Source organism: Hirundo rustica, chromosome 4 (assembly GCF_015227805.2).
Source record: "Hirundo rustica isolate bHirRus1 chromosome 4, bHirRus1.pri.v3, whole genome shotgun sequence".
In the NCBI taxonomy this organism is placed as follows: Eukaryota; Metazoa; Chordata; class Aves; order Passeriformes; family Hirundinidae; genus Hirundo; species Hirundo rustica.
In genome coordinates, this window is record NC_053453.1 from 58,738,106 (window position 1) to 58,765,740 (window position 27,635).

The 27,635-nt window shown below is 45.0% G+C and overlaps 1 protein-coding gene across 2 annotated transcripts; it reads left to right on the forward strand.

Annotated features, from left to right (window-relative positions):
- The first annotated feature begins 294 nt into the window (after positions 1 to 294).
- On the forward strand, positions 295 to 27,635 carry ATP6V0A4 (ATPase H+ transporting V0 subunit a4). Of its 2 annotated transcripts, XM_040061652.2 has the most exons (21): positions 295 to 352; positions 2,303 to 2,514; positions 3,003 to 3,081; positions 3,909 to 4,003; positions 5,049 to 5,174; positions 5,550 to 5,644; positions 6,404 to 6,530; positions 7,115 to 7,197; positions 11,831 to 11,924; positions 12,500 to 12,712; positions 12,991 to 13,141; positions 13,888 to 14,027; positions 14,318 to 14,475; positions 14,924 to 15,017; positions 18,971 to 19,089; positions 20,014 to 20,230; positions 21,772 to 21,879; positions 23,795 to 23,929; positions 24,898 to 25,015; positions 26,032 to 26,203; positions 27,256 to 27,635. In XM_040061652.2, exons 2-21 carry the CDS (start codon positions 2,398 to 2,400, stop codon positions 27,347 to 27,349), a joined length of 2,535 nt encoding a protein of 844 aa, XP_039917586.1. In that variant the 5' UTR covers positions 295 to 352; positions 2,303 to 2,397; the 3' UTR covers positions 27,350 to 27,635. The 2 variants fall into 2 exon arrangements, with proteins under 2 accessions (XP_039917586.1, XP_039917584.1); XM_040061650.2 differs by lacking the exons at positions 295 to 352; positions 23,795 to 23,929 and having other exon boundaries at positions 2,329 to 2,514.

The following is a 27,635-nucleotide window of genomic DNA, read 5'->3' on the forward strand; positions in this document are numbered from 1 at the left end:
AAGCGTTTCCCTTCTCCGGTCCAGACCGGTTCTGACCTTAAAAGCAAAGGTTTGCCGTGCCCTGTGTGGGACGGGACATCTGGCCAGGGCCGCGCTCCCCTCCCGGCGCCGCTGCGGAGCCGCGCTGTCATTGTCACCCGCGGACGGAGAGCGGGCGGGCCCGGGGACTGTCACTGTCACCCGCGGACGGAGAGCGGGCGGGCCCGGGGACTGTCACTGTCACCCGCGGACGGAGAGCGGGCGGGCCCGGGGACTGTCACTGTCACCCGCGGACGGAGAGCGGGCGGGCCCGGGGACAGCTCGGCCTGCCCCGGGCAGAGCGGCTGGCGGACGGGAGCCCGGCGGCGGGCAGGTAAAACAAACCCCAGCGACAGCTTCTGCTCCTCCTGCCAGCAGCCCGCAGCGCCGGGATCCGCCCTGCCCAAACCCCGCGCGTCCTAGTGCGTTTTAATGGAAATAGCGGCGGGGGGGATGTGACGGATTCCTCAATTAACTCTTCTTCTGCCAAAGCAGAAACTGGGGGGCGAGGGAGCGTAGGGAAGGGGGGAGGTGATTTTGACAGAAGTATTGCTGGCCAGCGGGTGCTTTCGGGCAAGCCTCCTGCATCTATCTGTAGGAATAATTGAGGGGTACAGCTCTGCCCTCCTTGGAGCAGGTATTTCTCTCATTCCAAATCAAGATGAAAGCGAGCTTTTGGAGTTTTCCCTGACAGATTACCAAGGAAGAGTAGAACCCTGGCTTTGGATGGTTTAATTAATTAGGATAATTCTAGATATTTTGTTTGAGTTTTGTTCTATTACTTCTAAGGATTTAGCACTCTTTCAATGGAAGCTAACTGCAGGTTTAGAAATACAAACTGCTTTAGATTATAATTTCTTCAGACTTTTCAGTCTAAAGAAATTCAGATTGAACACTTTGATTTCTTAAACTTTCTGATTTACTTACTACAGGTTTACTTTGCATGAGTAGTGAGTCTCTTGCAGCTTTTGTCTTTTTCTCCTGTGAAAAATACAGTTTGCTGAAAAATGTCCAACTAAATTCAAAATGTACGTACTCAATCCATTTAATCTGACACATGGTGTTTTCTTGAAACAGGCTATTAGTTACCATATTCTGTATTTTCAGCATCTTAAATTCTTGAGTGAATGGGTACGGAGAATAGGAGAAGGAAAATTCCCAGGACATTTGAGCAAATACAGGCCTGTGACTATTATGCTCTTGTTAAATGAGCCTTTAATATCTTATGAAATGCTTCTCTTCTATTTAAGATGAATCTTTTGTATGCTATAAAGAGAATTCGTAGGATTCACAATTTATAAAAAAAGTGCTGAAAGACAAGGTTCATAGAGACAGAAGGGGTTAAAGACAATTGACTTGCTACCCTTGTCAACAACAAGTAGAAGTGAGGTTACAAGCGGATTTTGTTTTGCTATTTATGAAACACAGGCTTACTACAGAATTAAATGTATGCAAGAAGCGTATCTACTTACATGTTTTTCTCTGTGTTTGTGCATGCTGATCAGTTAAATTTTTGTGAGAACAGCTAAGGACAATTTCTATGTTCAGCTTATTCATATAAATAATAATAAGCATAGAGATGAGAGGAAATTTTGTGCAATGCATGTTATTTCATGTATCTTATTTTGAAAGCAGTCCTTTATGGGGAGAAAATTATTTTGAAATCTTAAAGGTTGTTTTAATTTAAAAAAAGTATTCTGCTCTTCTCCCTGCGCCCATACAACATGCTCCAGATGGGTTTGTAATGTTCACACTATCAATGAAAGTGATAAAAAACCAGTCAGGCCTCTTTCACTTGTCTAATTGCAAGGTGAAATTATTTGGGTTTGCTTTGTTTTGGTGCCTTTTTTTTTTTTCGGGGGGGGGGGGTGGTTTTGTGTTTTTTGTTTTGTTTGTGTTGTTGTTTGTTTGGTTGGGTTTTTGGTTGGTTGGTTGTTTTGGGGTTTTTTTTGTCTGTATGTTTAAGGTAAAGAGAAATCGAGCTCTTTCCAATTACAGCATCCAAAATCAAAATACAAAGTCTGAGTGCAGTGATCTGAAGTGCTTAGGTCCAGTAGAGGACAAGACAGGGTATTTGCTCATCATTTATCACAGGAGACTGGTGACTCTCCCCTTTCCCTGTGGCACACACATACCTTAGCATCTATCACTGCTCTGGTGGGATGAAGCCTCATGTGGGTTCAAGGAGGCTCTCAGAAGGTGAAGAAATCCTTTTGGAGAATGCGATGGGCAGCACTGGGTTACCATCCAGCACTTTGACTCAGTGATCCCAATGTTCCTGCAGAGCTCGGCTCCTTCTTGCACCTGCTTGGGCGAAGAAGACAGTGCTGCTACCACAAGGACTCCCAGGGCCTTCCAGGTCAGAGAAGAACCGGCAAGATGGTCTCCATCTTCCGGAGTGAAGAGATGACCCTGAGGCAGCTCTTCCTGCAGGTGGAGGCTGCCTACTGCTGCGTGGCTGAGCTCGGGGAGCTGGGGCTGGTCCAGTTCAGAGACGTGAGTAGTGCCTGGCTGGCATGCTGAGTTGTTGGAGTTGTGCCTCGGGGAGTGCTTGTCCTTCCCTCAAAGCACTTGGGAAAGATGCACCTGTAGGGAGGCCAAAAAGTCCGTGGTGAGAGCAGGATTTCCCCAAGGCTGCTCTGAAACCCAAGCATCATGCCGAGACCCCACCCGTTCCCTGAGTCCCCATCCAATGCTCTGCGTGCCCTCTGCACAACCGTAGAACAATACTTTGCATCTCTAGGATGCAGGAAGTTTCTCCATGAAGGCCCCTCTGTGACACCTGCTGTCACAGCAAAGTTGTGCGGGAGGCCACAGGTCCCAGGCCATGAGGAAACCCACGGTATCGCCCTGCCAGTAGCACCCTCTCAGACACAGTGGTGTTTGCCATCCACACCAAAGGCACTTGTGCTCTGCTGATGTTAAAAGTGAGTGCAGCACTGCGCAGCCTTCAGCCCCAGGCTTGTTTTCCCTCCTGTTTTTAGCTGAATGTGAATGTCAACAGCTTCCAGAGAAAGTTTGTGAATGAAGTGAGAAGGTGCGAATCCTTGGAGAGAATCCTGCGTAAGTAAACGCTTGTCAAATGCAATCGGCTTCCTGCCAACTGGTGGTGTGGGATTTAGTTCTTTAAGTGCTCTCACACTGGGAAGCAGAATTAGTGGCAAAATGGTAATGTTTTCATCTGAGCCCCTGGAAATGTTTTCCCTGCATCAGCTAATTACCGCTTCACCCCATATGAGCAAGAAATTGTTGCCCTTGTTTTGAAAATGGTTAACTGAACTGAAAGGAGGTTAATAAGCTTTTATAAAATCACAAGATAAATCTGGGGCTGGGAAGGAGGCTGGTCCAGATAACCTGACTCATTACATCAGTGCACCAGCACTTGGCACACACTTCTTGTGGCCAAGGGCTTCAGCCTTGGGATAAGTCCTTAAAACCCAAGCAGCAGAGCTTGTGATTCCCACTGTCCTAGGGATGTGTGTCCTGGGAGCTCTGCACTCTCCCCACCACAACGCTGGTGCTCACTGTAGCCATGGTGGCAGCACTTGGCATTGTTGGGCAAAGCAGTGGAACCTGAGCTTTCTGTGTGCCTTACTCACTGCCCCAAATAAAGGGGGCCATGGTGGCCGCTTGTGCCAGGGCTGAGGGCTGCCCACCTTGGAGTGGGTATCGTGACTTCACGAGAAACAGCATCTCCACTGAGGAAGGAGGCTGGGGTTGTTCAATCCTTGGTGGCTGCTTAGATGCACTGGGATGGTGGCCTTTGTATATCACTTAATCCTCTCCCACTGCCACAGGATGCCTTGGTCCTGGCTGAACAACAAGCTGGTGACCAGGATGATGCACCAGGAATGATCCTGTGTTGAGACTTCTGTGCTCTTTCCTTGCAGGTTTTCTGGAAAATGAGATGGAAGATAATGTTGAGATAGTCAAAGGAGAAAAGTACCCAGAGACCCCCCTGCCTCGGGAAATGATTGATATGGAGGTACAGAATTTGGAGTGGTCCCAGGAGAGAGAAGGACTGTGCACCAGGTTGTCTGTGTAATGTGCTCAGTAGAACTTCCCTGCAAGGAAGAATCTGGTGCCTGAGGCTGGCACAGTTCTCCCTGCCCAAGGGGGGTGCTCCCCAGGTTGCTGCCTCAGTACTTAGGTTGAGGCTGATCCTGCTGCAGGTTCCTAAAGGAGTCCAGTCTTTTTACCATGCTCTGTGAAGCAATCCACATATTAATGAAAAAGGATTGCTTTCTCAGAATGCCCCCATCATCCTATAGGTGGGAATAAGAAGTGTTTGTTGTTTTACCAAGAGACCTGATGTCAGGACCCACTTCACTAAACGCCCAGGACTGCCTGTCCTGCTGGGACTATGGTTGTGATACTGGGGCCTGACACCAATACTTGGGCCTTGCTTTTGGGTGTGCAAGGGATGCTTTATTCTAGCCCAGACAGAAGCAAAGCTTACTGACAGGGTGATTTTAAAATGCTGCATACATGGGCGACTAGAAAGGAAAATCAACCTTTCCAAGGGCTTCAGCTTCACAAGCAATTTAGTTTCCTGGTGTGTTCCTGGTCCCACATCATCACCTAATTTTTGGCCTATAGCTAGTGAACCTAAACTAATGTAGGTTGCTTTTGTAGTCAGTAAACTGACAGCCAGTCAGCCTGGGGGGTGAGTTGTCTGTGAGGAACCAGAAAGATACCCAGATAGGCTGGGACACCTACACCAAGCACACACCTACTAGCCTGTGCTCGAGTCAGGGGCATCAGAACTCCAATGCCAGAAGAGGACAACACACCCACCAGGGAATGTTTGCAATGGAAAAATGATTCATTTGCTTTGATGAATATCTTCTTACAAAAAGTGTTTAACAAACTGTTTGTTGAATATTTCTGTATTCTCCCTTGGGGGAAAAAATAACACAAACAAACAACAACAACAAAAACTGAACTGTTGTTTGAGATTTGGTATCAGCTTGGGAATGAGCCACTGATCTGCTTCAGAGTTTTTCTGGATCTGCTTGGATCCTAAACAGACAGTGCTGGAGAAACTTGAGGCTGAGCTGCTGGAAGCTAACCAGAACCAACAAACACTGAAGCAGAATTTCCTTGAGTTGACAGAGCTCAAACATCTGCTGAAGAAAACCCAGGACTTCTTCGAGGTGAGAGGCTTCTTTGCTCTTCCAACAGAGATGTGGAAGGTTTTTAAAGATACTTACACTTTCATTTGGTGTATGCTGCTTTTAGAGGTCTTTACCACAAGCCATTATGAGGTTTGCAAAAACACCTCTGTCACTTTGAGGCCTGCATTTCTTCATGAGTCAGTAGGGCTCAAAGACTTAGCTCACAGATCTCTTTGTAAATAGCATTTATGCTTTTCCATTGCTAAGATATAGCTTACTTTTATTGTTTTTCCTTCTTTGATCCAAATCTCTATGGAAAGCTACCTTTGGGGAAAAATAGTTAAGAGAAAAATGTGAAAATACTTTTCAAACTGGCAATGCTGAAGAGTGTTTTTTAAAACTAACATTTTTCAGGCAGAAACCAATCTGCCAGATGATTTCTTCAGTGAAGACACATCTGGACTGCTGGAACTGAGGAGCACTCCTGCTGCTGCAGCTGCCAAGCTGGGGTGTGTATTGCTGGTGGCCTCCAGCTTGGCCAGACTTCCCACCTGTGCTGCATTGCTGGGACACTGGCACAACTTCCTTCAGCTTCTTAGCAGAGGGTGGTCACCAGCCTCCTCTGCACAGCTATTTCATGAAGATAAGAGAGTGACAGTCCTCAGAAATTACCATCGAAACAATGGTCAGATTATGGGTCAGTGGGACAAATGGGCTTCTACTTCCATGCCACCAATTCCAGTGATCTCTTAGTGAGTATTGACTGAAAATTGCTATCTTAAGGCATCTCACCCATGGACTCAGGTATCTGGCTACCAGCCTGGTCCTCATGGATGGATGTCTAACTACAGAAAAAGCCATGGTATTGCACTGTGCTGCAGTCTGATGCTTTCTCAGAAAAGGAAAACAGGAAACTAAAGATAAACCGCCACTTCAAAATTTCTACCTCCTGCCTCTGCCATTCAGGCACTGTCATTTGTGTGACTTTAGGCAGCTCTCCATTCTTTCATTTCTAGCCAGAATTGTCTCTTCACCCTCACTTGTTGATCTAGGAAAGTTTCTTTAAAGAAATAACAATAGGGTAAAGTCAGTGGATTGTGATAAAAGCCAGGCTTGAGCAGGGAAGGTTTTCCGGGAAGTGCCTGCAGCAGCAGCAGAGCTCCAGCTAGCACAGATTAGAAAAAAAGACCTTGTGAAATCATGTGTGCTACAGGTCCTAAAAGGCATAGAATGGGCTTGTAATTTATTTATCTTGTAACTCTGCTCAGATTCACAGCAGGGGTAATAAAGAGGGAAAGGATGATCCCCTTTGAGCGTTTACTGTGGCGAGCCTGCAGGGGAAACATCTACCTGAGGTACACAGAAATGGACACCCCCATGGAGGACCCTGTGACAGTAGGTACCAACCTGGTCTTGCTTTCCTCTGCCCTGTGTGTGGGTGCTTGCGACCTACAGACACAAAACGGGTGACCTGGACTGTGCTGCAGCACTGGCTGCCTCTCTGGAGGTCTGTGTCTGAGGGCAGCCTCTAGGGGAGAGGTGGGACAGTTTGAGGGTGGGAGAAGTTTCTTTGGCATTGCTTTCCCCTTTTGCTGCTGTTGAGGTGGTTTCCTTTTCCTGCCTGTCAAGATGCACATGAGGCCTCACAGGGTAGCTGTATTACAGGGACCACCATGGAAGTGGACTGTGGCTGGCTAATTCCCACCCGGAATTAGCCATAGAGGGTCAATTCCCCTTGGTGTCTCTGGGGTGAGCTCCATGCCCCTCTGTCCCCTCTGCTCCACATTGCTCCTTCCCCCATAAACCAGAGCTGCTCTTTCCTGCCTCTTTCCTGAAAGAGCATCTGGGGAAAACGCTGCTGATGGGAAACTGGGGATGGGGGATAAAAGCAACCAGTAGAGAGACTGCCAGAAAAAGACAGCAACTTTTCTGCACTGGACTCTGGGTGTGTTAAATTCTGCTTGAATTGTGTTTTGCAGAGAGAAGAGGTGAAGAAGAACGTGTTCATTATCTTCTACCAAGGCGAGCAGCTTAAACTAAAAATCAAGAAGATTTGTGATGGGTAAGGCAGGCCTGTGGGTGAGGCACAATGACTCCCATAGAGGTGGTTACTGGCAGTCCAGGCTGGTTGAATTTGGAGCTAGATATCGCATCTCCAGATGTCAGCTCTGCAGCCAACCTCCCTTCCACTCCTCAGCTCTGCTGCTCATAACCATGAAAGACATCCATCACCTTGGTGCTTGGAACTCAAGATCCTACGTTTTCCAAAGTGGCATACAGCTCTTGAGAGCTTCACTTGCTAGATTTTTAACTTGGGACATCTAAAAGGGGACTGTTGTTTAAAAAATACTCAGTACTCTTGCCCTGAAAATCAGGGGCCCTAACTTGAGGACTGGAAGCATGGTAATCCTGAATTTGCTCACAAGCCTTCCTGCATTTCTTCATAAAAAGATGATGCTGTAGTTTATTCAACCCTTTCCCAAGGCCTTTGAGCAGTATTATCTGTGTAATCAGAGACAGAGCCCAGGAGAGAAATGAAAGCTTCATACAACCTGACTTGTTTCCACCCTGTTAAGCATCTTGAAAAGATAATTCAGGTTGAATATTTTGTTACTCTTTCATAACTTGATGACCAATGAGCTTTGTTGCAGTGTAAATCAGATCTGATGAGAGGATCTGTCTGCTGTCACCAAACCCCTTTCAGGTATAGCCCCTCTGCCAGGCAGGGCCAGCCAAGAGCCTGCAGGGAGAGGCTGAGCAATTGCTCTTCCCTGACATCTGCACTCAGGGCAGGTCTTTCCTTACATCCTGCCTTTTAGCAGAATAAAAGCAGGTAGATCTTTCATCCAGTTGGCAAGACGGACTTCAGTCACAAGAAGTGACAGGACCCTGAGGTCTGTTAGCAGTTCCTGCATTGGAAATGGGGGCCTCCAAGGTACTTTCTATGAGCAGTGGAGGGCAATGCCCATCCAGAGAGAAATTCAGCCCTCCTGAGGTGGGCATCTGTCTATAAAGCAGTCATGGACATGAGGGAAGACTCCCAGCTCTCAGTCACTGATTTCTGATCCAGAAGCTCAGACATACAGGGAGTTCTGCCATAGCCATTGTGCAGGATCAGTCTGCTGCTGCCAGTGGTCTTTGAGTTTTCAGCAAGCCTTGTTCTCTTTCTGGATTACAGTCGCCTGTATATAATAGAACCATAGAACCCTTTGGCTTGGAAGGAATTTTAAAGATCATTTCATTCCAACTCCCCTGCCATAGGAAGGGGCACATTCCAGTAGACCTGGTTGCTCAAAGCCCCATCCAACCTGGCCTTGAACACTGCCGAGGATAGGGCATCCACAACCTCTCTGGGGCATCCTGTTCCAATGCCTCACCACCCTCACAGCAAAGAATTTCTTCCTAATATTCAACCTAAACCTACTCTCTTTCAGTTTAAAGCCTTTCCCCCTATGTCTTGTCACTACACGCCCTTGTGAAAAGTCCCTCTCCAGCTTTTTTGTAGGCCTCTTTAAGTACTGGAAGGCTGTGGTATGGTCTCCCTGGAGCTCTTCCTTTTCCAGGCTGAACAATCCCAGTTTTCTCAACCTTTCCTCATACCAGAGGTGCTTCATTCCTCTGATCATCTTCGTGGCCCTCCTTTGGACTTGCTTCATCAGGCCTATGTCCCTCTTATGTCTCATTTCTTTGCCTGCTTTTTAAATGCTCTTCAAAACACTTCTCCCTTTCTGCATGGGCAGTTGCTGATGGAGAATGCTTCCCATTGGATTTTCCCATGTGCCAATGGCACAGGTCCCAGGTCACCAGGTCATACACTGACAACTGGCTGGGGTTGCACACAGAGTGCTGAAAGTTCTTCATTTTGGATGTATTTTTTTCCCCTGCAGCATTTAAAATTTCCTGCAGTCAAAAGCCAAAGACTTTTTTTGTGGGATGGGAGTAAAAGAACAAGCAATGCAATGCCTGTCAACATATTTATTGCTGATTGACACCAAAATCACTAAAACCACAGGCACAGTCTTCTGCAGCTAGGGATCAGGCAGTTCTGGAAATGTGAGCAAATCCCTGCAGGGAGGCTGTGATGTGCAAAGTTTCTAGGAGCTAGTGTTGCAGATGTATGTTGTGGCAGGTTTGTAGAAAGGAACTTAGACTGGTTTCTCTCAGGCCCTTGTAAGTGAAGGAAGATACACCAACCAAAGGCAAATGCACAGGACACTCTTTGCAATGCTAATGAAGTAATCTTTTATGTTCTTTCTTCCTTTCAAATTTTTTGGTTCCATATATATGTATGTTTTCCTGTGTGGCAGATTCCTGAATGTATTAATCCTCTGACACTCTTTTTGCACTCTGTGGGCCATCAGCCATCCCTGATACCCAGGCCAAGACATCGTAGTCTGGTCCACCTTTAAGGCAGGGTTGACTATATCTAAAGCAGATGGCAGCGTCATTCCAGCCCCAGCAGGATATTTCTGCTTAGCACTAAGTCATCATTCATGACAAGTAAATATCCTGCAAAAATCATGGGACTGGTCTAAGCCAGCCTCCTGCAAGACAGGCTAAGATTTGTTTGCAGATCTGTGTGCCTCAGGTTACGCTTGTAGTCCCTGCTTGACTCTAATTGGTAACATTAGTCTGCCAATTTCATGAGCATTAAGTCCATGCACAAATTTATTAGTGAAAGGTGTAGAGGGAGCAGGAAGGAGGAAAATGTAAGAATTTTTCTATTCCCCCTTTTCTTGCAGCTGCCTCAGTACTAATGTGAATACTAAACTGGGTTTATCAATGTAAGGATTCCCTGCTGAATTCTCCTGAAGCTTTCAGAAATGTCTGTGCCATTAGGGCAAAGCTGATACTCAGTATGCAAAATGGCTGTTAAAAGATCAAAGCAGCACTGCTGCAATAACGTTATTGGGAATGGGGGAACTGTACAGCATGGAGGAATAAGCTTTCAAGTTTGATTAAAAATCCTTATTAAAGATGAACTAAGAGCTGTGAAGAATAAGAAGATGGAAATAATTAGGTAGGGTGAATAACCTTTGGAAACGAATACCAGGTGTTGAGCGAGGAGAAATTCAATTCTGGAAAGGGAAGTTTAGCTGAAGAGCACGTGCTGTCATTACACACAGCCCTGGGCTGATCTCTAGGAAACTGCAGCACGTTTTGTTCAATTTGCAACTGTCCTCACTTGTATGTGTGCTGAAACTGATTTTGTAGAGCAGGTGGGGAAATATCCTGCGCTCAAAGCCAGAATATGATGCTTATCTGTACACACAGCCTGCACACTTTTGTCTCTTAAACAGGGATAAACCCCTATGACCCTGTTACATCTTTTACTTCATCTCACAGGCAGAAAGACAGCCCTTTAGTGACCCTAACTCAGTATATCCACAACAGGATGGTGGAATTGTGTCACCTTAGGTCAGGGCCAGAAGATCTCTGCTCTGCAAAGAGGAGGGATCTCTTCCTGCAAATCTGAGGGGCAGTCTCAAAGTGGCAAGGGTAGCACATGCACTAGAAATCACTGAACAAGTCAAGCAGGAAAAAGAGGAGGAATGTCTGCTTATTTTAGTGACTGCAGCTTCTCAGCTCAGTTCCAGCTTGCAGGCAGAGAGCAGCAGTAGTGCACCCTGGCCTGTAAGATCCCGAGGGGAACTCCTTGTGGATGCTGTTGTGCATGAAGAGTACTCTGGGACTTGTTTTGCAGGCAGGACAGGTAGCTGCACAATTCTCAGAGAGACATGCAACCCATTTCTAATTGTCTGTGCTGTGATCATAGAGCAGCTGTACAGCCCTGCAACGTGCTGCGCTGGTGGAAGCACCTTTGAACCAGAGTGACCTGCAGCTGTACTGGAGAAGGTCGAGTTCCATGCCATAGCTGAAGCAGTACCTGCATGGAGCTAAGACTTTCACTCACACTAGAATCCCATATTAGTCCTTCTTATACCACACTAAACAAACCCGCTGAATCTTCCAAATAGAATCTAGGGGGTAAGCTTATAAAAGCTTTTATACTGGTTTATCTAAACTGACAACAAATACCACTCTCAGGTGTTTAAAACCCTTCACCCACCCTTCCCTTGTTCCCAAGGTGTCTAGCCAAACAGGTGGACCAGAAGCATACAGCCATTCTCCTATTTTATCCTGGAAGTACAGTCCTTTTGTTTGTTTGCTTGTTTTTACAGGGTTATTTACTTATGCAGCCTGCCCGCACAAAGGACATTTGCTTGCAGTGCGGCAGTAGCTCAGCTGATGCCTTCTCCCTTTGCCTGCAGGAAGATAATGCAGAGACAGGGACATGGTATTTTTCCAGCCTCAGTGCAAGAGGGACATCTGTTGGCTACTGTGTTAACAAGGCTGCCTTTGCCAGGGTGGGTTTTTGTTGAGTCTTGTGGCAATTCAAGCAGCTTGTGGACAGAAGGGAGGTGCCAACATGTTAGTGCTGACCTCGGTATGACATCAGGTCCTGCATATCACCTAAGACAAGGATGTTTTTTCAGCTGGAACAGGCAAGGGGATCCCTATTCTCTTTAAGGGATAAAGGTACCTATTTGCATGTTTCTGCGAGATGAAGTGCAACTTTGTGGTATGTGAGAAGGGTATCCTGCTGGGTCAGGAATGAAATCCAGTTGAGAAGAGTACAGAGGAAGAAAACTCAGGTAACGGGTGTTTTCTCAACTCTCTCTTACTGAGGTTAGATTTCGTGCCACAGTGTATCCCTGTCCAGAATCTGCCACAGAGCGCCGAGAAATGCTTGATGGAGTCAACACGAGAATCGAGGATTTAAACACAGTAAGTGGCAGTGGCTTTACTGAGGACTGAACCCTACAAGTGGCACCTGCCCAGATATTTGTCCTGTCTGAAACCATGTTGCAGACCACACGGGTTGTCTTCCCTGACACCTTATGTCATTATCTCCATCGTTCATTTATGCAGCAGCGCTGTGGTGGCCACATGATGCATGGTGGTCCCAAGACCATGAACTCTAGTTCTACACATGGATGTGATATGCCCCAAGTTCATGGCACAGAGCTGCCTGCAGGAGATGGCAGCTTGGGAGAATGTGATGAAATGTGGCCAGTCTGTAAGCAACTGGGTAGGGAGCCAATCCCACAGCTCAGTAACTCCCAGTGGTCTGCTCTACACTTACAGCGACAGGACCACACAGGGAGAGTCCTTGGTGAGCAACACTGTGCACCTGGTGTCGAGTGATCCTGTGTCCACACCTGCACACGCTGCTCTCGCACGCACTCATACAAATAGTTCCTTTTCATCAATGCTCTTCCACCTGCTCGCTCCAATTAACTGAATAGAACATGCCCCCGGTGCCTCCCTATCCTGAGTGTTGCCCTATGTTGTGCTTCCAGGTGATAACACAAACTGAATCCCACCGCCAGCGACTGCTGCATGAGGCAGCAGCCAACTTGTGGTCCTGGGGGATCAAGGTGAAGAAGATCAAGGCCATCTACCACATCCTGAATTGCTGTAACATCGATGTCACCCAGCAGTGTGTCATTGCAGAGATCTGGTTCCCAGTGGCTGATGCTGACCGGATAAAAAGAGCTCTCCATCAAGGAATGGTAAGAGAGAAACATTTTGGGTCCTTGAAACTCTCACCTGCACTGAATTGTTTTTATGTTGAGCATATGTTCAGACAGGTCTGTTACTGTAATGTGGGGCTCCCTTTTCTGTTTTAAGTTGAGGTTGTCCCAATGTCATTTGACCTTTCATCTTTTGACAAAATTTAAGGTCAGCATTAAATGTTAGCAGGTTTGTGACAGATCCTTGAGCCAGAAGTGGTGTTTTGGGGCCAATTCTTTTATCCACACTGTGTCTGTCATTGTCACTGGGTTTGCAGGAACGCAGTGGCTCCACGATTGCCCCCATACTCACTGCCATACACACCAAGATGGCACCACCCACCTTCAACAGGACCAACAAGTTCACAGCTGGATTTCAGAATATTGTGGATGCTTATGGTGTAGGCAATTACAGGGAGATGAACCCAGGTGAGAAATACTCAATTACGTGCATCTCGTTTGCCTGAGCCGAAGTAAAGCCTTAGAGCTCTCTCACTATCCTAAGAAACATACTTGGCTGCTGATTGAGAAATCTGAACCATATTGGAACTGTTTGGTGTATAGGCATGAATTTTCTCAGGCAAATCATTTGGCTGTTGGTCTTCAGTGAATGATTGTGATGGAAATAAGGAACTATACAAATACAGGATGGAGAACAAATGGTGAGGTAGCTGTTCTAAGAACAAAGCTCATAAGGGAAAAGTAAGTTGATCTCCCTGTTGAGGCAAAGAAGGTCAGAAGGATGACAGAAGTTAGAAACAATGGAGAATCTCAGACCATCGAGAATCAATAGAAACCTAGAAATGGGGACCTCTGTGAAAGGGTGAGATTAACTCAGATTGTTGAGGCTGAGCAGTTGAGAAACATGATAGTAACCTTAAAATACATTTTTGTGTTGCAAAACAGAATGCAGTTGTCTACACATGTTGTTTATTATAGTGAGGCAAGAAACAAAGGATAAAACTGCAAGGAAGGTACAGGTCATACAAGTGAACATTCTTTGGGGTGGTAAAGCTAGTTCTGCACTAGGTCCAACTGCCTGGTGTATAGGGGAGGGTTTGAGGTGGCCTTTAAGGGCAGTACCCGTAAGGAATGGCATGATGGGGTAGTCTGCTTCTTTGATGAGGTCTTTTTGTTTAGAGGTAGCTGAGCTTCTTGACCTTTCCCTCCTGCAGCTCCCTACACTATCATTACTTTCCCCTTCTTGTTTGCCGTGATGTTTGGGGACTGTGGCCACGGCGCTGTCATGCTGGGCTTCGCACTCTGGATGGTCATTAATGAGAAAAGCCTTCTGGCCCAGAAAAGCACTAATGAGGTGAGTACCAGGGAACTGGTGCACCCTGTCAGCATAGGGAAAGGCTCATCAGCCCCCTTTTATAAAGGGGACGTGCCCCCAAAGGCTGTGTGGAGATGATTCAAAGATACCTGTGAGGCAGAGGTTTGAAAATTCTACCTACTTACACACAGGGCCTAAGGGGGCCAAAATTTTCTATGAATGATTGTATTTACACTGACTAGTACAATCATGTCTACTGTTGGTTGAGGTCCACCAACTGATGGACCTGCAGGTACTTTGGTCACTGGCGCTACCTTCTCCCCCTGCAGATCTGGAACACCTTTTTCAGCGGGCGCTACCTGATCCTGCTCATGGGCATATTCTCCATGTACACTGGCTTCATCTACAATGACTGCTTCTCCAAATCATTCAACTTCTTTGGTTCTTCCTGGCATATCATCCCCATGTTTAAAAATAACACTTGGAAGTAAGTGCTAAATGTAGGAAGGAAGTAAAAATACACCAAATGGAGCACGTAGGCTAGGAAAGAGAGACTGCCTGTGTGGGGAAGGGAAGGACTCCCTACTGTGGATGCAGTCATTAATGAATCAGAGGTTTTGTCTGATACACACAGATGAACTCACTATTGAAATGGAAATCTAGAGTCCCTGGGAACATGCCTGTTTGTTCAGGCAATGATGTGCATAAAAATCTGCAGGTGTCTAGGACTGATGCACAGAGAATTATCTGTGTAAGGGAGGCTGCCATTGTGTGGGGCCCATTTACATGCACACAAGTGCGGGATAACAGGTCACAGAAAGACTGGAGTCAGCTACAGATACCCTGTGGTAGTCTTCAGCACACCTCACATAAATATACTGTGGGTTTCAATGGCAAGATTAAGCTGCAAAGGTCATTTCCTTTTTCTCTTGTAGTAAGGATGTGCTTCTAGACAACACAGTGCTGCAGTTGGATCCAGCAGTCCCAGGAGTCTACTCTGGAAATCCATATCCATTTGGAATAGATCCGGTAATTAAATTAAATTGCTCTAAGATAATTTGTATTTCAATCCTGTTTCTACATATCAGGTACATCAGTAGCTCCCTGCACTCTCTTCTGCACAGCACTGAAGCTGTGCTTTTCACTTCTTGCTCTTTGTTCCTTGCACAGCTGTTGTGGTTTAACCCCAGCCAGCAGCCAAGCCCCTCAGAGCTTGGCCAAGCCCCTCAGAGCTTGGCCAAGCCCCTCACTCACTCCCACACCAGTGGGATCAGGGAGAGAATTGGAAGGGTGAAAGCTGGAAAACTCATTGGTAGATATATTCCCCAGTTTAACAGGGAAAGCAAGAGCTGTGCACACAAGCAAAGTAAAGAATTAAATTATTTCTTCCCACGGGCAGGCAGGAGCTGAACCATCTCCAGGAGAGCAGGAGCCGTCACTCCAAACATCCCCCCTTCCTCTCTCTTCCCTCCACTTTATACCCTGAGCATGATGTCATATGGTCTGGAATATTCCTTTGGTCACTTTGGGTCACCTGCCCTGGCTGTGTCTCCTCCCAACCTCCCGTGTACCCCCAAGTTCCTCACCAGCCAGGCAGTACAAAAAGCAGCAAGGGCCTTGGCTCTGTGTAAGCCCTGCTCAGCAATAACAAAAACATCTCTACACTATCAACCCAGTGCTCTGCACAAATCCAAAATACAGCCCCATACCAGTCACTGTGAAGAAAAGTATCTCTAACCCAGACAAAATCAGCACCTTCCACCCCTTATTCCATACTATTTATGTTGTGCTCATGTGCCACACTATTCAGTACAACTTCATTAATCACCACTTCACCCTCCCATTCATCAGTCCTTCTGATGCTTTCCTTTAGCAATTAGCAATTAATAATATTGCTAAACAGTTCTGCACAGGTAGCAGCAAAATGGTAAGCAGGAAGGAAGCTTGATTTTCTTGGAGAGTGGTCTTGTGCTACAGTCTCTTTTCTACCACACATCTGCTGGACTCTGTTTCCTTACTTAACCCATTCCAGAGATACCTCACCAATTTGAAGGCAAACTTCCAAATTTCATGCTGTCTATTTGTTGCATGAAATGCGAAGTAAATGCCAGTATTATTTAACTTAGTCACATTTTGTTCTCTGCATCCTATTTCCCTTTTTCTTGTTGTTCTGTCTTTATCATATATTGAAATGTACTTTTTAACATCAAGCTTTCCTGTTTTAATCTTCATATTAGTCAAATAACCCCCATCCCTGCTGGCTGCACTCTCATTTCAATTGGTCACCCAATGTAATGGTTTTAATTTAATATTTCCGGGCAGAAACACTAATTAATGTAGGGGTTTTAGCATTTATTCTTTTTTGTGGGAGGGAGAGATTAGGAGAAAAAAAACTAAAGCAGGCTTAAGCTTAAAACTGAACAAAAAATAGTTTTATTAACATATGCTAAAGGAATGAAAAAGAAAAAAAAGTTGAGAAAAAAACCCCCTTAAACTAGAACAGAACGACACTTTAAAACACACTTCTTTCCTCTTACAAACTATTAACTTTCTTATTGAACAACATAGAAAGACACAACTTAGGATTTTTTCAGTCAGTTTCACTATTTAGACATAATTACTCATTACTCTAGGAGAAGAGTTTTTCTAAGATTGTTTATGAAGATATTTGCCACTGCAGACTGTGATGTTTTATCAGCAAACTTCTCAGTGTATTTGGGCTAGTATTTATGAATACTTCTAGTCTAAAATTATCTTTGTCTCAAAGGCTGAGACCTCCTTTTAACCCAGGAGCAGGGGGCTTTGAAGTTCCCAAATAAATCTCAATTACATCAGTCTTTAATTTTGATTGGAATAGCATTCTACCCAATGATACTAAGATGCTGCAAAGAACAGTTCATTTCTCCATAATTTTCTCCTTAGAAAAGTCCAGTTAAAAATGTCCACTTCTTCAATCCTATTCCAGTATTATTAGTTCTTTCACTTCTAATCTGACTTAATACGGTGTCTGTTTCTATGTACCTTCTGTTTTTCTTTCTTCTTTCTCTCAAGGAAAAATTGTGCTTTAAAAGTTCTGTGTTACTAAGAAAGAGTTAAATTTGCCCAAGCACCAGGCTGCAGAAGCTGAAGGAAAAAAACCGCAAAGCTGTGCTGATGGAAGAAGCTGGTAGATGTCCTTTTTCCCACCCCTCGGTCGCATCCAGGGCGGCTCAGCTCAGAGTTGTTATGGAGCTGCAGGCTTTCTTTCTCTGCTGCCAGCGGTGATTAAGCTGGGCCATGTTTTGGCCCTTTCTGCCACGGTCTGAGCACGTGGCCAGCACTGCCGAGCTGAGCTGCAGCCACTTTTCCTCCCTGCCGGCAGCAGGGGCAAGGGGCTCAGCCGGCCCAGGCCCTCCCTGTGCGGGCTCTCGGGGGCCCGGCTGGGCCCGGCCCCGCCGCCCAGAGAGGGAGCAGGGCCCGACCCAGGCCCGGCCCCGCCGCCCACGATGTTACCTCATGGCTGATTTCCAAAAGGAGAGAGAGCGAGCAGCAGCAGATTACCCTTAAATGTCCCTTCCAAAGTCGCATCGACATTTCCTATTGGTCAACCCAGCTACCAATATCCCGGCCAGCTTTTTGATAGGTCCCTGTCTCCCCCCGCCCCCCCAAACTATGGCATGGTCAGGGCAGGGAAAAAACATTTCACATTTCTAAAATGAAATTGTGCTAACCCATGATACCCAAAGAAACTCTGTTCTCCCTGGTTTTCAGAGACATTGACCTTGTAGTCCATATTTTATAAACTCAGCTCTAAAGCTCTGCCCCGTATGTGGGCAGTCTGGTTGAGAAAATCATATCAGAAGCAGCTGAGTTTTCTGTTATCTGTGTCCTGGTACATCTCTAAACCTGAATTAGAGATGTATCAGGGCACAAATGCATGTTGCCCTGATACATCTCTAATTTAGGTTGACCTTGACTACCTATTCCAACCTGGCTTCTCCCTGTTCAAGAGCATAAAATTCCTAGCTGGGAGGGAAGAATGGCTGAACAAGTGCTGGCAGGGAAGGGGTGGACTGAAGCACCAGACCCTTTGTGGCCCTCTCTGAGGAGATTATCTGTGTCATCTGCCCTGAAGGATGGATGGCTCTTTACATTTTGCAAATCCTGTTGGGATGACTGTGGTGTATTTTGGGAAAAGTCACCCTGAGATGAAGAAGCTAGGTAGTCTCTTTGGTATCCAGAGAACGGGCAAAGTCAAATAAATGTGCAAAAGCCAATGTTTCACTCACCAAATAATCCCGTCTTCCTCCTTTCTCTTCAGGTACTATACTTAGTGTCTGAAAAGTGGCGTCTACTTACTGCCTATGAGGACAGAAGACTTTGGGGTCTAGGAAGTTTGAGAAGAAAGGTGAAGCAGCCCTGAAGTTCTGTAGCATAAAAAAGACAGGACTGAGAAGGGATGCATGTCCAAACGTAACTAAGTAGTTAGTGCAGATAGGCAAGCAATAGGCTGATCTCCATGGCCAAAGAGTTGAAAAGAGTTTTTTCTGTTCAACAAGAAGTTTGAAAATGCTCTGTCATAAGTACTTCTCTGGTGAGGGTGGAACTAATTCTGGTTGCAGGAAGAGGGATTTTCTCATGCCTTTCCACTTTTGCTAAAGAAAATGACTCAGCCTAAGGACAGGAAATGACACAGAAAAGATCTAGGTTCTGCTACCAGCCTTTGCAGTGGTTTCTGGGGAACTGAAGCAATGTCATAGGATCATTTTAAATCCTTGTTATTTCCTGTGTTAAACAAGTCTAGTACTTTATACATTTCAGATTAATATCTTGGTAGAATGAAAAGTAATAAAAGGAGCATCTAGATTTCTGTGCCTTGCTACACTCTTACTAGAACTGGTAGGAGGAAATTGACGGTGTCAAAGCAACAACTTCCACAAACCTTTTATTGATCAAACACCTGAAAATCTTGTTCTTCTGTCTCCCTGTTCCTTTATCCAAAGATCTGGAATGTTGCATCGAACAAGCTGACTTTCCTGAACTCCTACAAAATGAAGATGTCAGTTGTCATAGGGATTGTGCACATGGTTTTTGGAGTGATACTCAGTCTCTTCAACCACATGTAAGTTCATTTCACCAAGCCTGTTGATGTAGCAGCACACAAGTCCTCATCACTGTCCTTCATTCAGAGAAAGCCTCATATTTTGGACTGATGATTTGAACTTTGACCTTTCCCTGGTGTGAACAGAAATGTCCCATGCACTGACTGACTCACAGATGGTTGATATACAGTGCTAAGTCCAAAGGTTAGCCCTAACATTGCAGGTATTTTCTTCAATAGACTCTTTTTACCTTGCTTTCTTATATTCTCATTTCTGCAGAAATATTGAAGCACACTAAATTAAAAAAATGTAGCACCTCCCACTATTGACATATTTTCTCTTGAAAGACCAGCTCTTTTGGCCTAAACCAAAACACACTGAAATCTTGCAAGAGTGTGTGCTTGTGCATTTCACCTAGTTTAGCAGCCCTGGGTGATGATTTGTGGGTGTGCTTGTCTATATTTCTGCCTCTATGTTTTGCAACAACAAATAAAAAAATATGATAGAGTGCAGGGACTAACACTATATTGTTGAGAGACTCTGAGTGTAGTGACCTTCAAGGACAGAAAGTGTTCGAGAGGACAGACAGGACCCTACAGGATTGATACTACACCTGTTCTGACCTTTCTTGGCATGTAATGCTCAACTTTGTGAATAAGACATTTTTTGAAAATTGGCTTTTATTTCAGTGTAATAATTTCTTGAGGTGCTGAGATACTGGTAAGTCAAGTACAGAAATCTGAAGATAGTCAGTATAACAGAGCTTTTGTATTTAAACAATAACTTTCATTGATACAGCCTGTAGTTATGGACATCTTTCTTGGCTAGTGATAGTTGTAAAATTGTTAGGGTTTTTTCCAGAAACTAAGTACTGCCAGACTTGGGTGCAAACTTGTACCAATATCTAGTGTATTAACTGTATTTTCTTTCCTGTTTTTTTCCAGCTACTTCAGGAAATACATAAACATTATCCTACAGTTCATTCCAGAGATGATTTTTATTATCTCTCTTTTTGGCTACCTGGTCTTCATGATTATTTTCAAATGGTGTCATTTTGATGTCCATTCATCCCAGAGTGCACCAAGCATCCTCATCCACTTTATCAACATGTTTCTGTTCAATTACAGTGACACTTCAAATGCTCCACTGTATCTGCATCAGGTATGGATCAAACAGTCTGAATCCACTGTAGTTTTGTGTTTGCAGTGGGTGTTTTGGAGCATAAAGATATAGGCTCAAAAGCTCAAACACAAGTGAAAGTCACAGAAGTAAAGTTTATTCTTCTGGTATTTGTGTTGGCCTTGTCAACAGGGAGGAGAGATCAGCTATCAATCAGTGATGCAGAGGAAATCTCTTTCCTAGTGTCCTTCTTACAAGAATAATGAGGCAGTTGAAGATACTGTTGGGGGAAAGGAATCAAAGACTAGAGATACAAAGCTGTGTATTGCCGTCCTGCAGTGTGGCCACAATGCTAGAGATATCTTCTTTTCTTGATAAGTTCCTATTTCATCTTTGGAAAGCTTTAATACTTCACATTTTCACCTAAAAAAGTAGAAGTTGCTAGAGGATTTTCTGACAGCTTTTTGTCAGAAATAACTCCTCTTGGGAGTTCACTTAAAAAAAATAAAAATCAAGCAAAAAAAATCTCCCCTAAGAGAAAACTTGTTTTAAAGTCATCTCTATTTATATTCTCAGAACATCGATTTTTTTTTCTTTGATTGATTTTATGTCAGCAGCATCAATGAAGAATCTGCAAGCAAATGCTGCATCCAGCCACATGTATGTACCCACATCTATACAGTTGCACACATGAGCTCAGTTTTAGGGACAGCTGGTAAGTCAATAGAGAGCCCTGGTCAGCTCCAAATAGCTGTGTTAAGGATTCAGGGGAATTTGGAAAAACACAGTCTTCCCAGCCTTCAAAAAGTCTTTAGATAACACTGTGTTTTGTAACAACCCAAAGCTTTCCAAAGGTGGCAAGTTTTTTCTCAAATTCCTATTCCCCTGCCCCACCAGGAACAGAATGTGCTATCTGCCTGGGTAGTCTGAATGCAAATATTGTATGAGCTCAGCCATAAGGTGATCAGACATCTGAGACAGCTTTAAAAAATTGCAGAAGTTGTGGTTTAAGGTTTTCTTTGTTTTGTTGTTTTCTGAAAATACAGACAGTTATGACAGGACAGCAATATGGGTGCCATACTGCAGTGTAAGAACACCTTATTTTGTGGGGACAACCTGTTACCAAGCCTAAGCTATGAGGGTTCAATTCCTTCTGGAATTGCAGATGTGGAGGAAATTCAGGGCAAGTCTTGTATGACTTGCCTCTTACCGCAGCCGTTCTCCACTGATCAAAGCAAAGCAGACTGACTGACTCACACGGTGAGGACATTCACCTGGGACACTGAGCAGCCAGGCTCAAGTTAGTAAAGGATTTTGTAAATTAACCCTTTTCAGCACAAAAGCCTTTCATCTCCAGGTCTCCAACCGTCTCTAGCTGAACATGCTTTCTGGAGCTTTAAGCACTATGCATTTATTTTTATGTGCTTGCAAGCAGAAGATACACAGCCAAATACAACAAATACAACAGGGAGTTATATTTGTTGTATTAAAAAAATTACCGTCATATAGACTCATGCTTCTAACCAGAAATGTAGTTGGCTAAAGGAAGTAAAGCAACTTTTTGCTCTTGTTTTGTCTTTTAGAAAGAAGTGCAGAGTTTCTTGGTCATATTTGCTCTGATTGCTGTTCCCTGGATGCTCCTAATTAAACCTTTCATCCTCCGAGCCAACCACCAGAAAGCTCAGCGCATGGTAAGAGATGTGGGTCAGCTGGGGGGGATTCAGTACAGCAAAGACAAAGCTGGGAAGACAGACACTAAAAACTCTTCACACTCCTTCTGCATTTCTCTGACCTCAGGCTTTCTCTGACAATTTCTCTGACAATTTCAAAGTGTGCTTTATGCCACATATGCTCAGGACATGTGTATGGACATGTCTAAACCATCTAAACTAGAATCAGAGAATGGCTAAATTTGGAAGGGATCACTAGAAGTCATCTGGTCCAAACTCCCTGCACAAACAAGGTCCCCTAGAGCTTGTTACTCCAGTTTGTGTCCAGACAGCTTTTGAATCTCTCCAGTGAAGGAAACATTTCCCTGGAAACAGGAGCTTTGCTGGTAAGGACATACTCTATTTGTTAAGTTGACACCAAGCTCTTTCACCTGTTGTGTCCAAAACCAAAGAAGGCTCAAAGATCGAAGTGCTGATAAAGGCTAGACAGGGAAAATACCTCAGTTGTCAGTCCACAATCTCCACTAACCATTAGTTTGCTGCTTTATAGAAACGGGACACCTGTGAAAGTCCTGGCCTTGGAGAGAGCAACAGTGCTTGAAGGAGAGTGCTTGATTTAAAAGCTGTTGCCTGCTTTCTAGTAGTTCTTTTTTCCTTAAGTGATTGCCCTCACATTAACAGAGCACTCCTTCCCATGGGCTCTGTGGTTTGCCCACAGCTTCTCAACACACAACTGCGGCAGCTGCAGTTTCCCAGTTGATCATTAATTCTCTCCTTTATTACACTAACAGGACTTTACTTGTCAGTCAAGATTTACTTCTCTTTATAGTCAGAGTTAGTGCCTGGAGTACCTTTTATAGGGCACAGATGTTTCCATTTGAACGAAGAGATGCTGGTTTTGCTGCTTGACCTTTTCCAACCCAGTCATTTCTGACCTATAATTGAAAGCCAGGTCCCTGGGAGACTTTTTCAGCCCTGCCTATGCACTGTAATTTCTTATTTTGTCTTCATCTTCTGGGATTTGGATGAAGGCTTGACATGGGCTGATTCCATCTCCTGCTTTTATGCTGGGAACATCTGACAGGTTTTACCCACCTCCTATTGTGCCCCCATATTTCTGTTCCTAATTTTCATATGTTAGCTGTCTGATCACATCCTACATTCCCCTAGATTTATATGTTTGTTTGCAGCAAAATCTGTTTTCCATGTTGACATTCAGGTAAAGCAAAGATAAACCGGGTGCGACAACCATTGCTGCTGCAATAGGAAACAGTGTGTTGTCAGGCGACCTTTCCCATGAGACCTGCTGGAGGCTATAAAGGGTGACAAGGCAGAACCTGACAGAAGCCATGAGGTCTCTGTTTCATTATGCTGTGTAATAGGACTACTAGATCAGGTTGTCCAGGCCTCTAGAAAAGTCCTGTAAATAATAATTGCAGAGAGGTTGCCACGAGGTTTTTGTCAATTTATAGTGAATCAAGAGCTTTGGATTTTATTTCTTCCTGTATCCAAGAACTGTGTGACCTTCATCAAGTCATATGATCTTCTCAGGCTTTGTTGCTCTTTCACGTGACACTAATTCCTTTGATTAGCACCCATCTAATTGGAATCATCAGCTTTAAAAGTACCTCAGTTTTCTCATTTGCTAAAAGCGATGGATCTTCTCATGGTGGGAACAAAGCATGCATTGTGACACTAGAAGCTACAAAATAGAATCACTGGAAAATGCTCTAGGATGGAAAATATTTATGCATTATTAACCATTTGGTGGGAATATTCAACTTCTGTGGCCCATGATGATAACTGTTGAAACTGTCTTTGTGCTGATGATATAATCCTTCACGTGTTACCCATCATGGGGTTATTGAGGGAGTTCTGTGCTATGGACTTTTTCATTTTGGTATCAATCAAATATATTGCATTTTGTTTCTGGAAGATCCATTCTCAAGCCATCTCAGGAAACTCAGGAGGTGAAAGTGAGGTAGATGTCCCAGAGTCCAACCACTCCAAGAAAGTTTCCCAGGGAGACCACAGCGGTGGCCATGAAGGACATGATGGTGATGATGAAGAGGTAAAAAAGTTTGGACAGAAAATTGTTCAGACAAACACAATAGCAGAAGACACAAAGTCAAGCAGAAGACTTTTGCAGAGTTGCCAGCCCTTCTTTCTAACAAGATTTTAACACACTGTTGTAATAATTTTTGTTTTCAAACAGAATAGGATTTCAACTTTAATTGAATTAATTCCTCTGATTTTTTCCTTTGGTTTTGCCTGGTGGTGGCAGGCATTCTTGCAAATCTCAAGCTTTTGTAAACCTCAAGCTTTTATTTCCTCAGGGGTGGTCATTTCACTTCCACATTGCACCCAGAGAAGGTCAACCCTTTCCCAAGAGTCAGTGAGCCTTCCTTCCTCTCAATTACAAAGGAGCATTTAAAGTTGGCAACAGAATTATTGACTAGGGAGAGAATCCTTCCTTGGGCAGATGCTGTCAAGAGTTTTTGCAGTAGGAAGCAACACAGGAAAAAGTGACAAAAATATTTGTAGCAGTTGGTAGTATCAACAATATTGAGTGTGGATATGGCTGGCTGTTCCCAGTCATGGGGAATCTTCACAGATTTGCTTATCATTATTATGAGATACAGTTATTCAGTGATATCTCCCAAAATGTGCATGCCCTTAGGCAGATTATCTGAAAGCCCCTATTTTACACAAGAATTTCTCTCTCTATAAGAAATTGCAGTGACTGGCAGCTGCTGGATTGGCATTTAAGGATTTGAAATCATAAGAGGGGAACATGAGCTGTTCCCCAAATATTTAGTTTTCACTGGAATTGTATTTCTTCAGCAAGAATGTATGGGAAGATCATATGGAACTGACACTTTTCAGAGTAGTCTCTTTTCCTGGGAAATAACTTTGTGTTGCTCAGGATGTAGCAAGGAAAGGAGTATGAAGAGCCTTTAGTGGGATGTTGCTTTGCTAACCAGAAAGCCCTGAAGTGAGAACTAATAAAACTTTTTTTTGCTTTATATGTTGTTTCAGTTCAATTTTGGAGACATATTTGTCCACCAAGCTATCCACACCATTGAGTACTGCCTTGGCTGCATCTCCAACACAGCCTCCTACCTGCGACTCTGGGCTCTGAGCTTGGCCCATGCACGTGAGTAATTGTCCCACTTTAGTCTCCTCACCACGCTGGTCATGGCTTCTGCTGGTGTTTTACCATTCCTGTAAATTTCTTCTTGAAATCCAAGTTTCTACTTGTGGACATTTATGTGTCAGGATGCTTTGCTTCTGGTTAGATCACTCTGAGTGTTCCATGGTGGGCATCTCAGTTTTCAGAGGTCATCCCTGGCAGCTCTGGCTGCATTCACTGGCTCTGGCCTCTTTCCTGTGCTGCTCTGTAGCCACCCCTCTGATATAGTCCTCATGGTGTGTGGCACAGTGGGAGTTGTAGTCCACTTGTGTAGTCCAGTTCATGGAGGTGAAGGCAGTATGGGAGCCATCGCTTCCTTTCCCAGGTAGCACTTGCTATAGTCCTAGGGTATGCAGATGAATGCCAAAATTACTTAAAACCTTTATTTTGATTTTGTTCCGCAAACAAAAAAGAAAAGGTCTGGTTCAAGAGCTTCTGGAATTTGCAATTTTCACTGGGATTTTCCCCAGAAACACTCAGTGGAACATCACATTCCATGAGGAATGTATAGCATTTCAATGTCTTTTGTCTTGATTTGCAAAAAAACCAGATGCTCAAATACTAAAAATTGCCCCAGGTGGGAACTTAGATTTTCAATGTTTCTAATTTTTTTTAATTTTTTTTTTAATTATTATTAATATTGCTGTAATGCCTCTGGCTAGGAGTTGCACCTGCCCTAAAGAATTGTGCACACGAAAAAGGGAAACAGAAGGGTGGGGCTGTGGTGTGGTGTGCCGTGGATTGACAGGGTGAGCTGTACTTCTTGGCACAGAAATGAGCTTAGTAGGAGTGGAGTGGAAGTTGATACACATTATCTATACACGGAGAACTGATACCTAAATAAAATAAAGCAACTAAAAAGCTTAGCTGCGGTCATACGTATTCTCCAAATGGTGAGAAATGTGTGAGCTGGCAGACTGCATGCTGTGTCTGCCCATAGCTGCTGCTCAGCACTGTTTTCCCTTTATTTCCTTCTGCAGAGCTGTCAGAGGTCCTTTGGACCATGGTGATGCACAACGGGCTCAGCAGCAGCGGCTGGGCAGGCCTCATCGCCATCTTCATCATCTTCGCAGCATTTGCAGTGCTGACGGTAGCCATCCTGCTGGTCATGGAGGGGCTCTCAGCCTTCCTACATGCCTTGCGTCTGCACTGGTACGTGGAATGGTCCTTTGGAGCTTTTCCCAGATCAGTCTTCAGGAGGGAACAGGCTGCGGGAACACGTGGGCACAGTGTTAGACATGCAGTGCCAGTGCACTGGACCATTAGTTGCCTTTGGCAAATGAAGTGAGGGAGACTCTTCCGAAGGGAGCTCAGAGATCCCTGCTCTGGAGCAACCTGCTTGTCCTCCTGCACCTGTGGTGGTTGTCAGCATGTGAGACAAGTGGCAACCTGCATTTCTGTCCCAGTAAACATGCAGAGGCACTGAGGTCTCTTTGACCTGCATGACAAGGCTCAAAGGCAGCACAGCCTCGCCACTGGCTCTGTATCCCACCCAAGGATTTTACATGATAGCTTCCAAGGGCAGCAAGAGTTCAGCTGGGAGTGCAAAATCTGATGAAAACCTGGGTCCGTGCTTATGTCATCAGCCCAAGCTGAGCTTCAGGCTGCTTAGGCTTTGTAGCAAACCAGTTCCAAGTCAGCCCATGTCAGCCTTAACTGACCATCAGTCCAGGCAAGGACAGCAGTGTGGACACACCATCAGCATGTGAGGGAGAACAAGGTCACAGAACACCCTTCACCACCACCGTAACTCGGCATTCTACCTGAGCCCCAAGCTGTGGTCGCTTTCACCAAGTAATGTCCCAGCACAAGTCATAAACACTGCCAAGGCAAACCGTGGTGCAGGTGTTTGTCGTTGTGCAGGGAGGAGGAGGAGGTGTCTGCCTCCCACAAGTGTGCAACCAGCAGTGGTTATCCCAGCTCTCAGAGCTGCTAGAAGCAGGTTACCAAGTAAGGTTCTGCTGATTGGCCTCATGATGCGTATTTCCAGTCTGGCTTGATAGAAAGTCAGAGGTGATGTGTGCCACGTTGCCCCCTGGGCTGCCTGTGTCTCACTTCTGGTCCCATAAAGGGCCTACATTCGCAGCTTGGAGTCCAGCATCTTGTGGCCCCCCCTTTTCCCATGGGTGCCATGTTTCAGCCTCTTGGCTGGCTGTAGGTCCTGCCTACAGGCAACACTGATGCCTCTCTCTGCTCCTCCCTAGGGTGGAATTTCAGAACAAGTTCTACGTGGGAGCTGGGTACAAATTTTCTCCGTTCTCCTTCAGTCACATCATCAATGGCACTGCCGAAGAGTAAAGCCTGTGCATCACTGCTTCCCTCCTGAGACCAAGCTCTGTTTCCTTGTGGTGGCTCACCCACAGAGTAGGGTACATGGGATGAAAGAGAATGGGATATGACCCTTGAAAGGAGAGCTGTAGATGAATATGTCCTAGTAGATTCCAATGTACTGCTCTATCAGCCAAGAGCTGACCTGTATCAGCTGGGCTGGCTGGACCCTTGGCTGAGATTCCACTGATGTCTGCCAAGTACCTCAGCATTTGATGGGTCAGCCGCCTACTGCTTGGTTTAAAAGAGGAGATGC

Coding starts and splice junctions, on each gene's coding strand:
- ATP6V0A4 (XM_040061652.2), top strand. CDS start 2,398: ATGGTCTCCATCTTCCGGAGTGAAGAGATGACCCTGAGGCAGCTCTTC. Junction 20,231..21,771: donor CTCCACTGTATCTGCATCAG/GTATGGATCAAA, acceptor TTTGTCTTTTAG/AAAGAAGTGCAGAGTTTCTT. Junction 23,930..24,897: donor ATGATGGTGATGATGAAGAG/GTAAAAAAGTTT, acceptor ATGTTGTTTCAG/TTCAATTTTGGAGACATATT.